Consider the following 13,650-nt stretch of genomic DNA (forward strand, 5'->3'; position numbering starts at 1 on the left):
AAGGGAGAACAGCATAGAAATTCACAGTGTAGGTGGAGGGATCACTGAATGGAGAGAAAGAGCTCAAGCTAATCCGTGTTTTTTCTACAATTATACTTCTGAAAAGAAGAAGCTGCAGACTTCATTTCCCTCCTGACATAAGAGCATTCGCACATTATGTAGAAAGTAATTATTTCCGAAGATCTAATTACACAGGAGCTCTGTCTGCCATTTGAACATGTTTCTTTTATATTGAATTTCATTACATTCATTTGCAAGTTGCAAACAAGTCAATGTGAAAGTTTAATTCAAAAATAAAGCAGGACTCATAACTCAAGTTTCTTAGGGGGCACCAGAGCTAGGGCCTGGGTGAGGTGGGGCAAAGTCAGGTTTTCCTTTAAAATACACATCTCCGATTAAAAAAAGATTCGATAGTTCTCGAGCATCTTTTTTCCCTTCACAAAATAAACAGTAATAGAATTAGTTAGAAAATAAAGAGGTCAGGAATAAATAAATACAGAAATAATCAAGCAAATACGTCATAAAGTGCATTTCCTACATAAAAAATGGACTATTGTGAGAATAAATGAATCAATAAAAATGGGTTAGTTGGTTGGATCCCCTAGCCACTAGGGCTGTATGGGCGCCATTTCCTGTGGTGTCTTGGGGAAGTACGGCCTGGTGGCGCCCATCCCTCTCATTTCAGGGGCCTTGAGTGGCCCGTGAGCTGTAACTTTTAGACACTTGCTCTAAACTTTAGAGTCTAAAGGGACAGTGTGTATAATTGAATGTCTCCTTAGAGGTAAAAAAAAACAACATTGATTCAAATGACAAGCAGAAATACATGAACTATCATAGATATGATTTTTATTTTTTTTAATACACAAAGGTTGAAAAATTCGAATTTATTTTACATTAGATGACCCTTATCTAAATGGACTTGACAAAATTGCCCACCGTCTTGCTAGTACAGGTACCCAAAAGCCTTGAAAGGTTTATATTCTTCCTAGTGCATTACACCAGACAGCAACTTCTAGTGGTCCAATAATAAACACCCTGGCATTCGCGTTTAAAATGAAAAAGAGAATGTTTTACCCTTACATCGCCATGTAGATATTGATATCAATTCCTTAATTTAGAACAGTTTAAAATTAATCTATCAGCTATCATATTTATAAAGATGCAGATGCCACTGTCCAAATGCTGAAAACTGACGCCGAAGATATTTTCTCACATGCGGTGCTCATCACCAAGCAAATAAGGATTTGCGATACTGGGAATTTTGGTATCAATCCGATTTTAGTAAATTTAGGGAAATATCGGTCGATACCGATCCAATACTTTTTCTTGGAAATGTCATGATTATTAGATAACTGACCCCACCTGCCTTGTGTTTATATTTTTGATAAACACAGCACGAAAATGATGACCTAACTCCATATCAAACTTTTAAAGTATAAAATAATGGAAATATTTCAATTACAACTGCCTCAGTAAGTCAAGCACTAAAAACACAACAATGTAACCAAAATACAAAAACTGTAAAATTATGTCAACAAGACAACCACATTACCTTGCATATTTTTTTCATATATTTTGGAAATAAGGGCAGTAATGCAAATAAATTATCAATTGTCTCTCATTGTCTCTGTTGCCATAGTGACAACGGATTTAGAGGTTTTTGTTCAGCAACATGTTTTACATTTTTTTTTGCAAGTCAGGGTGAACTTTTTCATGTGTTTATGTACATTTCTGGTGTTGCCAAAGTAGCCAACAACGTTAGCATACAAATTATACCTGGCCTTGTCCTTTGCAGGAGTTGAAAAAAAGTCCTCCTGTGCTTAGCGGCACTATGAGAAAATGAGTGGAGGCACCAAGTATCAATCCCAGGACAAAAGTATCAATCCGATCTGAGTATTTGCTTAGTATCAATAATATTATTTCCCCACCAATTTTTACAGCCATCACTAGAAAATGATGTCGACAAGGATAAAAGCGTGTATGGAGGCATCCTGAATAAACACAGCTTCAAAGTGCATATATTTTTGGGAGGTAAAAGAAAATAAGACCACATATTCTAAATGAATACATGACAAATTTCAAATAGTATAAAAGTTATTTTAATCTATCCTTTCTCAAGGAGAGGAGAAAACTGAAAAAAATAGAGATATGTCAGCTTTAAAATAATCACAGCGATACAGATACTCTATAACTCTTCAAAATGAACTATACACAAATCTAAACCGCCATTTACAAAAGAAGCAAAAGAAAACAAATGTACAATATAAACCAAATGTACAATATTATCATAAATAGACGGGTATAGTTGTAAATAATACAATAAAAAGTTGGGGGATAAAAAGAAGCCACACCAGCAGCAAAGTGCACCAATGGCTGCATTCGTCCCAGCGAACGGTCAACTTAAAAAAAATATTCAAACAGAGGCTTTTTTTTTGAGCTGCACTTTTCTATTTTCTCGATGGAAGGATCAACTGATTCAGACTTTCATTCTCTTTCTAAACAAATCCTATTGGTGGAGCCCCGTGGGCCAAGTCTAAATCTAGTACTAATCAATGCAATTTCATATACCGTAAATTCTGGACTACAAGCCACTACTTTTTTTCTACATTTTAAACACTTACAATACAATGCAGCCTATCTTATTTTTTGGTGAGGCGGATGGCATGCATCAAAATCATTTTACAAGCCTACCAAGGGAGACACGATAAGTATCGGGCTGACAGTTATCGGAGTGATAACAGCCAAATATGACGTCACAATTTTTGTCCTGATTCGAAAAATATACCAAGTAATTTATTACCCGCTGCCATACTAAAATATTCAATCAGCCGACACTACTTGTGAGAAAGATTTTAAGTATTTCAGCATAATGATTTTTTAAATGTAGATTGTCTTGTACACAAGGGACGGGAGAGCTTAAGATCAGTTGCATGGCTGAGCATGTATAAGGGCAGTTGTGAATGTACAGGCCTCTGCATTTTAGTCAGAATAGTACATAAAGTTTATTTTTACACATGTATGTGTTGATGTCAATCAATATTGACTGCTGTTCTCGTTGATAAAGATTGACAGCCGTGGACACAGTTCGCAACCGAGTGTTTTAATAGCAGCACAATGTGTTACTTTTATGTACTAGACATTTCCACACTGATATTTTTTTTTAAAGTAGGAAACTGACGCGCATAAACTAATTTGTATGGCTGTTTAAACCTGCGGCTTAAAGTCCGGTGCGGCTTGTAAAAATTCTTACTTATATCCGAGCATGCGGCTTCTAATCCGGAGCACTTTGTAGTCTGGAATTTAGGGTAGAAAAGAATCTCAGAGTGTTGAAAGCTTCACAAGGAGAAAAGCAGCAATGCCTTGAAACAGAAAGGTAAATATTTCTGTTTTGATCAAAGACAACATTTGAAAAGTCTGGCAAAAGTAAACTGTAAGGCTGAACAATTCATATGTGTAGCCTCTTTGAAGTGCATCATGGGAAATCATTTTGCCAATCTCCTGATGACTCAGGAACCACTTCCAGGTCGAGCTCGGGTGTCACCCTCACTTGAGGATTTGTATCTTCCTGCCGCAGCGTTACATCTGACGTTTGACCTGTTGAGAAAAAGGATTAAAAAAAATGTATTGTTTTTTAATACTAATTTGTATTTATTTTACATCTCTTTATAGAGAGCTGACATGATTGTCTGCCACCTTGCTGCTATGAGTATCCCCAAAAACCAAAAACCTTGTGAAAGGCTGGGCAAAAAAGGAGAAGAAAAACATTGCTTTTTGGTCACTTTGAGCCTTAATATCTTGTATTGTTCCTTGTGCTTGGTAGCACTCCTTTTCCATAAAATAGTAAGACCTAGTAATCAAGAACACACACCGTCCCTTTAACGACATTCATTATGATAAGTATAATAAGGAATTTGTTTAATTGATTATTTTTAGTCATTTTGAGTCTCCGTAGTTTGTATTTTTTTTTTTTTTTTTTTAGCTTTCGTTTGGTGTTGCACAACAGAATACAGCAACGTCTAGTGTTCACATAATACAAGGGCCCTCAAACTATCATCTTTAGAAGCGGAATTAGGCTGCAAGTTTGAGATCCCAGCTTAATAGGGGCAGTGTGATATTTGACCATTAGATGTCGCTGAACTGTACATTGCAACCAAAAACAAGTGTATAAAAGGAAGAATACAAACTACGGCAGTGTTCACCAACCTTTTTGAAGCCGAAAGCTACTTTTTGTGACTGATTAGCACGAAATGCTACCAATATGATATGCAATTCTAAAAGAAAGAGTTATTTTGTTATTACTATGTTGTTACTAAGTTACTAGATAGATAGATACTTTATTCATCCCCGCAGAGAATTCACATTTCCAGCAGCATCCCTGCGCTGAGAACAACACAATAATAAAGCAAAAAGAATACAATATACAAATAGCGTGTTATATAGAGTATCTTGATAGTGCTACACAGAATACACATTGCAGTTAAATACGGTAATATGCAATGTAGGGGGTGTGGTTTAATGTGGGCCTTTACTCCGCCGGGTGGAGTTAAAGAGCCTCATGGCATGAGGAAGAAAAGATCTCTTCAGTCTGTCCGTGGTACAAGACTGTGACCGCAGTCTGTCGCTGAAGCTGCTCTTCTGTCTGGAGATGATGCTGTGTAGTGGATGTGATAAATTGTCCATGATTGACCGTAGCTTTTCCAGTGCCCGTCTCTCAGCTACTGTTGTCAGGCTGTCCAGCTCTGTGGCCACAACAGAGCCCGCTTTCCTCGCCAGTTTATTGAGACGAGAGGCATCCTTCTTCATGACGCTGCCTCCCCAACACGCTGCCGCATAGAAGAGGGCGCTTGCCACAACTGTCTTATAGAATATTTTCAGGAGTTTTTTGCAGTTGTTGAAGGAGGCCAGCCTTCTGAGGAAGTAAAGTCGGCTTCGACCTTTCCTACATAGAGCTTCTGTGTTGGCAGTCAAGTCCAGTTTGTTGTCCAGCTGCACACCCAGGTATTTGTAGGTCTGGACAAATTCTACACATTCTCCTTTGATGGTTACAGGAACCGGGTGAGTTCTAGTTCTCCTGAAGTCCACCACCATCTCCCTGGTCTTGATGGTGTTCAGGTGCAGGTGGTTTGCGTCGCTCCATTGGACAAAGTCCGCAAAGATCGCAGTGTCATCGGCAAACTATTATGTTATTACCAGGTAGTAATTACACAAGTGGGGTTAAAAATCGGGTGAAATAGACAGGAAATAACATTCCCCATGCTCACCATCATCAAAGCTTTTCTCCACTTAAAAATGCTAACCATTTTTTCTTTTAATAACCGCTTTTTCAAATTTAAACCAAAAAAAGAAGTTTTTTAGTCCATGGCGGCGTTATTTGAGTCTTTGAGCGTGAATAAACCACTCCAACGATCGCATTACATTTCCCCATTGGTGAAGGTTTGCCACATGTAACAATATTCTGGAGACTGTGTTTCGCGCGTAAAAGATAGAATGGGCGATAACATCCACCATTTTAATGTCAAAAGGTTGCCATTTATGATCTCCCCACATTGGTGACCTTTGAACTACAGAGCCTCAAAGTGAACAACCACACCATTTTACTTTTCATTTTTTTGCCCAGCCTTCATCACGTTTTTTTGCTTATTAGAGGTACCTGTAGCAGCAAGATGGCAGACAATCATGTCAGCCTTCTCTAAGTGAGCTGTACCACACAAATAAATTGTCAAAAAAATCATGCATTGTGATTTCTGGATTTTTCTTTTTAGTTTAGCTCTCTCACAGTGAGCATGCACGCACGATGAAAATGTCAGACCCCTCTATGATTTCTAAGTGGGAGAAATAGCAAAATAGCAGTGTGTTCAAATACTTATTTTCTTCATTATATGTTTAAAATATTATTATTTTATGAATACAAGTTCATGAGACTCTGGCGGGACCAATTGAACACTGGTGACCAACCAGAATCTTCTGATGTACAGTAAGGATACACTGCTTGTTCATTCTCTTGATAAAATGATGAGCGCATACCCAACACGGTTCCATATCCAATTTTAGTTTTCCAACAAGTCAGCAACAAACTACCTCAAAAGGCACTTTCATCTTTGACCTTAACACATATTGGACATATGAGGCCTCAGTTGGTTCGTTTGAACTAGGAACCCGGAGTCTGTGGTGGTCCCTGTAGCATTTATTGTCACAAATACTAAGAAAGCTGTAACATGGGAAATGAGCTGTGCACAGAATGGATTTTTTTTGGGCTCTTTGTAGAAAGCATTATCAGAACTTACAGAGTAAGGAATAACGAGGTTCCACCCTTCTTTTTAGTTCCAAAACATACTGAGGACTTTTTAGTACCAGAAGAAAATATTAAAACAAGGAAAGTTTGGAGAACACAATCATCCCTCTTGCACCGCGGGGTTTCATTCCAAAAAGACATTGGTAAAATTATTTTTTAAATTTATTTTTTATTTACTTTTTATACAACTAAATAGTTTATTATCCACTGAAACCAAAGAACAAACCCTTTTTACTGGCTCAAACATTCGTTTAACAGATAAGCGTACTATATATATATATATATATATATATATATATATATATATCCATCCATCCATCCTCAGTAGGGTCGCGGGAGCCCATCCCAGCTATCTTTGGGCAGTGGGCAGGGGACACCCTGAACTGACTGCCAGCCAGTCACAGGGCACACAGGGACAGACAATTCGCTCGCTCATTCACACATAGGGACAATGTGGACCGGCCAATTAACCTGACATGCATGTTTCTGGAATGTGGGAGGAAACCGGAGTGCCTGCAGGAAACCCACGCAAGCACAGGGAGAACATGCAAACTCCACACAGGAAGGTTGGTAGCTGGATTTGAACCCATGACCTCAGAACTGTGCCGCACACGCGCTAACCACCGCACCGCCGTGCTGCCCATTATATATATATATATATATATATATATATATATATATATATATATATATATAATTAGGTATACTGTTCAGCAGCATAGGTGTCAAATGCATTTTAGCTCAGGGGCCACATGGTGCTGTTAGATTTTTAAAATAGGTCACTGAGTATGTTATCACCATAACATGAGTTTTCCAGCTATATTAAGTATATTATTTTAACATTACAGCACTGCTTCAATAAGAACATGACACATTAAGTTGCTAAATACACTTATGTTCCTCCAAATATTAGAATTAGCAATGGTCTTCCGCCCTTATCATACAAACTTCAAAATCCACCTGTGTGCAGTTATAACATGACTCTCTTGTTCATTGAGATCCTTTCTTTTATCTTGTAATGTGAGTTTCCAGGAGAGCCTGTTAGAGTTGTATTTAAGTTTTGTGTGATCCACGCCTTTCTCCTAAAAGAGGGGCCGAAACATTCCTTTTTGCTTTTTAGTGGGAGCGCACTCTTGGCCATAGGTGGAAGGGCCCAGGGTGACCTGTACTGAGTGCACTCTGATTTTATTTTTATTCTAAAACTTTGTTAAAAATGTTCTCAACTGCATTGCTTCTGTACAGCCCTATTTTGAATACTCAGTCTGGTCCCGGAAGAGAACAGGTGGCTAGACATTGGAACGCCTTTTTTCCTTCTGTAGAAAAACAATTTGATAGTAAATCGATTCTTTCTAAGGCTCACGATTGAATTATGATTCAGGATTAAAAAAATGATTATGAAGTCATTACTGAGGGTTTGTTCCTCAATCTTTTATTTCTGTCACTAAAATTAAATCTCTTGTAGTGTTTATCAGCTTTAAAGGCTTTTTTAAAAAAAAAAGAAACAATTAAATTAATTTCCACTACAGTTGATTTAACTCGGGGAAACTCATTCAGACAGGAACGTGACAAAAAGAGCACACAAACATTAATTTCAATTGTTTATTTAACGATTTAAAATGTTGGGTTTTTAACTTTTTATGAGAATGTTTACCTGAATGACCTGTATTTCATGTTGACAAAGTCTGTGTGTTGTTTGTTAATCCTATTGCAACTTGGTCATTTTTATTTTATACTTTCATTATTTAATATCTTATTTTTAATTTCATTGTTTGTTAATACAACATCCATTGCAGCCTTGTCATCCTGGAAGGAGGATTACCTCATGTCCCTTCTCAAGGTTTCTTAATTTTCCTCATGATGAGGTTTTCCTTGCCCTCATGTAGGTTTTAAATCAGGGGATGCTACAATACTAGTCTGTAGGCTGTAATAGTCTGTGCAGGCCTTTGAGACTCCTTGTGATTAACGGCTAAACAAATAAAGATAACGATGTGAATAAGTGAAGTAGCGAACCGTAAACCGCGTTATAGCAAGGGATTACTGTAAATAACCTGTGGTAACTTTAGGGAAGATCTCAACCACATTTTTTCACTTTACAGTCTTGATTGTTGGTAGTGGAATTTTTCAGTTCTCTTTTGATATTGTTGTATTGCTTGTTAGAAGAGGTCCAATTAAAAGCTTTTTATTTTCTGTAATGAATTTGATCAGGATTGTGTGTCTGTCCAAACAGTTTTGGCTTAACTGTATTGCTAGAAATTGTATTATCTTCTCAAGGTGGCCACCTGGAACCACAACTGAGAGGTTTTCAAAATGAGTTTCAAGGCAACAATGTGTTTTGTATGCAGAAGAAAAGGAATGGGATCACAAGGTAGTTTTGTTGACCCAGGTAATCCTTAACTGACCATACTAAATACAACATAATGTTTTGTTATTGAAACGAAGTACAGTATTGAGATCTACATGTACTCATTTTATTCACTTACAAACTCCTTACAAAATCCTGTTTGAAGTTTATTTTTTCCTTTATATTTGCATAAAAGCAAGGACAGTCTAAACGCGCAACTCTGAACTGATAAATTCAAGACAATTTTGAATGCTCATTGTACCATAAAAACATGTTCGAAGGTCTGTAACCATACATTTGCTACCCAAAGTGTCTGAGATCACCATTGAATAAAGTTGTATTTTGAAAATATCTTTCTCCATTCTCAACTTTTAATTGAAAAAGCCTTGAAAACACGCTCACCGTAGCCGTGGGCTCTCTTCATGTGGTGCCTCATGTTGCTTTTCTGAGTGAATCGGATGCTGCAGATATCGCACTTAAAGGGCTTCTTTCCCGTGTGTTTGACCATGTGAACTTGCAAAGAGCTCTTTTGATTGAAGGCCTTGTCGCACTGAGGACACTTGAAAGGGCGCTCGCCTGCAACCAAAACACACTCGACTAAGACATGGCCAGTTGGCTCTGCAAAAGCTCTGCCAAAAACATGAGTGCTACTTCAAACACGAGATTTAACAACTTTCAAGAGAGATAAATGCATAGAATTAGTTGTTAAAACGTTTCTTAGTCATTAAAATTAATGTAAAGTCAATTACAGTTGTCCAACTACATGTAAGCTACACTTGTTATGAGCAATTTGAGATGCGAGATGTCTTTCAGGCAAAAATGGTGCCTGACATACAAGAGAAAATCTAAGTTGGGAGAATTTTTAGATGCAATCATAGAGGACCGAGTTCTTGAAATAGAATGGCAACGCTGTGGCACTGCATGGAGACGCAGCGAGTGCAGATACCATTGCCACCGAAGAGTTTACACAGACTGTTGGTATATGTTGGGTAAGTGGACAGCACTAATTTATGGAGGTTACATCCCGTAGTAAATTTTTAAATGAGATAAGACAGGCCTCTTTTGGGAGAAAAATGCCACGCAGGACATTCATCAATGCTGAAGGAATAGAATAGTCTTTATTGTAATTGATAACATCGTAGTGAACACTGTCTGCTATGAGATTAAACAGGGCACTACAGGATAAATAATCCCAAGGACCATCACCACCCTAAACAAGCACATACAACTGTAAAAAAAAATATATATTACCCGTTGGAATGGAAAATGGCTTTGTTGCTAAATGTAATTGCACTACTTTGTATGACAGTGTTTTTACAATGCAGCATTTTTCATTGCACTATTATTATAAAAATAATTTGCCCTCAAACCTTGGCCAGTCTCCAAGCAATAGCTTGTACTATTTTTAACTCCTTTTTTCCTGTCAAGCCTTAGTATTGGGTGCTAAAAGAAGTGGTAGAGGTGGGATCTTAGATCTTCAAGACTGGGTTCGGGCCTAAAATGTCAATCATTATGTCGGGTTCTGGCCGGGTCAGGCTTCTCCCCCACTGATTATTTTGTTTTTTTAATCATCCACTCGTAATTTGTTCTGTGAAAAATTTGTGCAGCACTATCAAACTATCGGAGTCCTAACAAAAAATTCAGAAGGAAATTCGGGTTTGCGTGGCTCTCGCTCCCTCAAATCAAATTAATTGGACGGGCTTGGTCTGGTTCGGGCCTGTATACCCCCCGGCCGGGTTGGGTCTGGCTGGATTTTAGGCGCGATTGTACCTTTAGCAGCGGTGACTACAAGTACAACACCTGCTGGTGTTTCTTTTTAGAGAAACCATACGCATTTAAGACTCAAAGTTAGCAACTCGTGACTTCCTCCATGGCAGATGCACATAATAAACGTGCATTTGTGCATTTTATTTTGAAATAGTAATAATCATTTTTCTCTTATTACTGTATTTTTATGTTCAATTACTATTTGGATGTGTTTTTAGTGATCAGGAAAAATTGCTCGGTGTTTGACAGGTACAAAAAAATGGAACATGAACATGCTATTTTTTACGTAAAAAAATTAGGATCAATAAATATCGTAATACGCCGATCATAGGTTTTTCTAAAGATTGGGGAAAAGCCAAATAATTGGAATTGGTGTACGCCTACATTAAATGTTTCATGGAAAAGTGAATTAAGAGCACACCTATTATTCCGATGCAAATATTTTTGCTGGATTTATGGTCACAAAAATGTGTGGCCATCCTTCTCCATACCAGTTGACCAGTCCTATATAAAGATTAACACAAATAAGTTATTTAGCTTATAAATGTCTATGAGAATGTATTCAGAATCCCAAAGAAGATGAAAAGTTCACTTGTACACAGATTCTAAGCCAGGTATCATGAATAATGAATACATGTTCAAATAATGGTTTCTATAAAGGCCTATGGTGCTGCTGACAAAAAAATGTGCCGCATTTTTAATGGAATGCGAATGACCCGAGAATCCTCATAATTGTTCCCAAATCTGTTAAATGAGATTCAAAGCTTTCACAATGCTTGATGTGCCAAAACTGCTCACTTCCATAAATTTAGGTCAGTGCTGTGCCGAAGCAGCTCTGCATTGAAAACAAAGAGATGGAAAAGCTTCAAAAGATGTTATGCCGCTTAGCCAGTTACATGGTTACATTGGCTACATTTACAGACCCTCATCAAAATACAGTACTTAACATAAATAGCACTGACTACAAGATTTTCTGAAATTTTGTATCCTTTTCAGAATAAATGTTTTAGATTGTATATCATACTAAAGAAATTCTATCTGAGAGCCACTAAATACAGTCTTTATTCTTGTATTACGCATACCCGAGTATAACGCGCAACCCTAATTTTTATGTTAAAAATCATTGTAACATTTTGTCTCACTTTTATCTTTGCTGTTGGATGCAATGGGAATCGTACCCAGGTTGCGGCAGTGAGAGCATCATGTTCTAACCACTGGACCAACAATGGTATAGATGACACCCAAAGAGGATATAAATTTTTACCTCATTATCACACCACTTTCCTTCACGGTACTAAAGACAAATTTTATTTTTGTCATTGGTTTCAGATGTTGCAATGACAATAAAATCTATTATTCTATTATAATCAATATGAGTGTCACATTTATTGTCATTGTAACATGTGAAATGCACAACAAAATTAACATTTGGCTATGGTACTGTAGTTTCATAATGAGATAATATCCCCAAAAAAGTGTGTTATACACAAATAAATACAGTACACATTGTTCAACTAAAGGCAAATAACACTGCTTGGGTAGATAATTTTAGGACATTAAAGGGAAACTGTTGAATATTTGACCATTAGATGTAGCTGTATTGTGTAGTGCATACGAAAATGAGAGCGACAAATCAAAAGGAAAGCTACCAAATAAACATTGAGGCGGGGTTCGCTCAGGAGGTAAAGCGCTCGTATTGGGATCAAGAGGCCGCAGGTTCGATTCCCAGCTCCTCCGTGTTATATGTCAAAGTGTCCTTTGGGCAAGACGAATCCCTAATTCCCCCGATAGCAGGTAGTTGTCTTGTACGGCTTACGATGCTATCAGTAAATTAGTGTGTAAAAGCACATTGTAAAGCTCTTTGGGAGGTCTTCATTGACTTGAAAAGTGCCATATAAGTATTGACCATTTACATTTTAACAACATCTTAAGGTATATTGTAGGTAATACAATATTCTAAATTGAAAATAAATGAAACCACAAGTAGAAAAGTCCTTACAGTGAGAAATGAAAACGATCTTAAAAGGACACTGTGTAATGTTTGACCACCAACTGAATTGTGCAGTGCAACCAAAAGTGAGTGCTACAAAGCACAAGGACAAAGCACCAGAACTACAGAGACCGTCCTTTCTAACCTGCTGCAGCCGAGGTCCTGCTCATCTTTGAGGAGCGGGAGAATAATTTAAACCAACAGCAACGGGGTTCGGATGACGAAAGTGCTGTATCTGTTTAAAGTGGGGATCAAACCTCTCCCCAAAATCGGCCAGGAGAGGGACGGATAATACCAGGCTGTATTTGTTGAAGACATAACACAGGGAATGGTGCCCCGGCGATCCTTGTGGTTAAGGGATCAGTGAACCATGAGGATTAACTTGGGTGATATCGGGAGGCCAGGGACAGATTAAATGGTATCAGTTGTTTCTTCTGGAGAGAATTTGATTAAGATTAAAGAAATTCTAGATTCGAGCTTGATCCAGGAACATATTAATCTCGTATGTTAAAAGGACCACTGTAAAACTCAAATTGCATTCAAGTGTGCGAATTCAAATTATTTATTTATATGCTAAATAATGACCTTTACAAGGAAATGTGTTTTGTTGTTATGGGAATGACAGACAATAAATCAAATGTGTTAAGAATCTGAAATCACCTGTATGTGTGCGGTTGTGTCTCTCCAGTTGACTGTGCTTGGGGAAGGCCTTGCCGCAGGAGGAGCAGCTGAATACTCTCGGCTTGAGGGAGCTTGGCGATGGACCCGGTTGGTGAACTCGTTCATGCTCCTGTTAAGATACCAACAGATCAGATTGTTGCTTGTGTGCACCAGATAGCCCCAAGGTATTCACAACAGAAACGGGTATTGTAAGGAAACATGGGTAATCAAATCTCATTCATCAAATAATTTGATTATTTTGTTGCTGTTAAGTGTTATTGCACTTCTTTTTGTATCACTATTGTTACAAATTAAATTGCACTTACAACTTAGATCAGTCTCAAAGCAGCACCTGGTAAATATTTTTGTCTGTTTATCCTGACATTATTTTATTCTATTTTTAACTTTCAAGTCTTTATTAGTAGTTTATCTTGTTTATCCTGGGAGGCCATATCTAATCTAGTTTTAAACAATTTTTCACTAAGTTGTTGTCAATGACCAGGGTTACATAGCAACATGTTCCTGGAACGCAATTATTTTTCTCTGTAACGTGTTACTGGTGAAATATTGTAACTCAACTTGTGACAATCTGATGCGTTA

The 13,650-nt window shown here is 37.6% G+C and overlaps 1 protein-coding gene across 1 annotated transcript in view; it reads right to left on the bottom strand.

The window, feature by feature from the left end:
* Positions 1-2,002: 2,002 nt before the first annotated feature.
* Positions 2,003-13,650, bottom strand: part of znf236 (zinc finger protein 236) — a 66,345-nt gene continuing 54,697 nt past the window's right edge. Inside the window, exons 30-32 of the mRNA XM_088326513.1 lie at positions 13,051-13,180; positions 9,036-9,209; positions 2,003-3,594 (exon numbers count right to left, since the gene is read on the bottom strand). Of these exons, the coding sequence (XP_088182639.1) occupies positions 3,473-3,594; positions 9,036-9,209; positions 13,051-13,180 (426 nt within the window). The 3' untranslated portion in view covers positions 2,003-3,472. The remainder of the gene's footprint in view (positions 3,595-9,035; positions 9,210-13,050; positions 13,181-13,650) is intronic.

Source organism: Urocampus carinirostris, chromosome 2, assembly GCF_059441175.1.
Source record: "Urocampus carinirostris isolate Australia breed hairy pipefish chromosome 2, RoL_Ucar_1.0, whole genome shotgun sequence".
Taxonomy (NCBI): Eukaryota; Metazoa; Chordata; class Actinopteri; order Syngnathiformes; family Syngnathidae; genus Urocampus; species Urocampus carinirostris.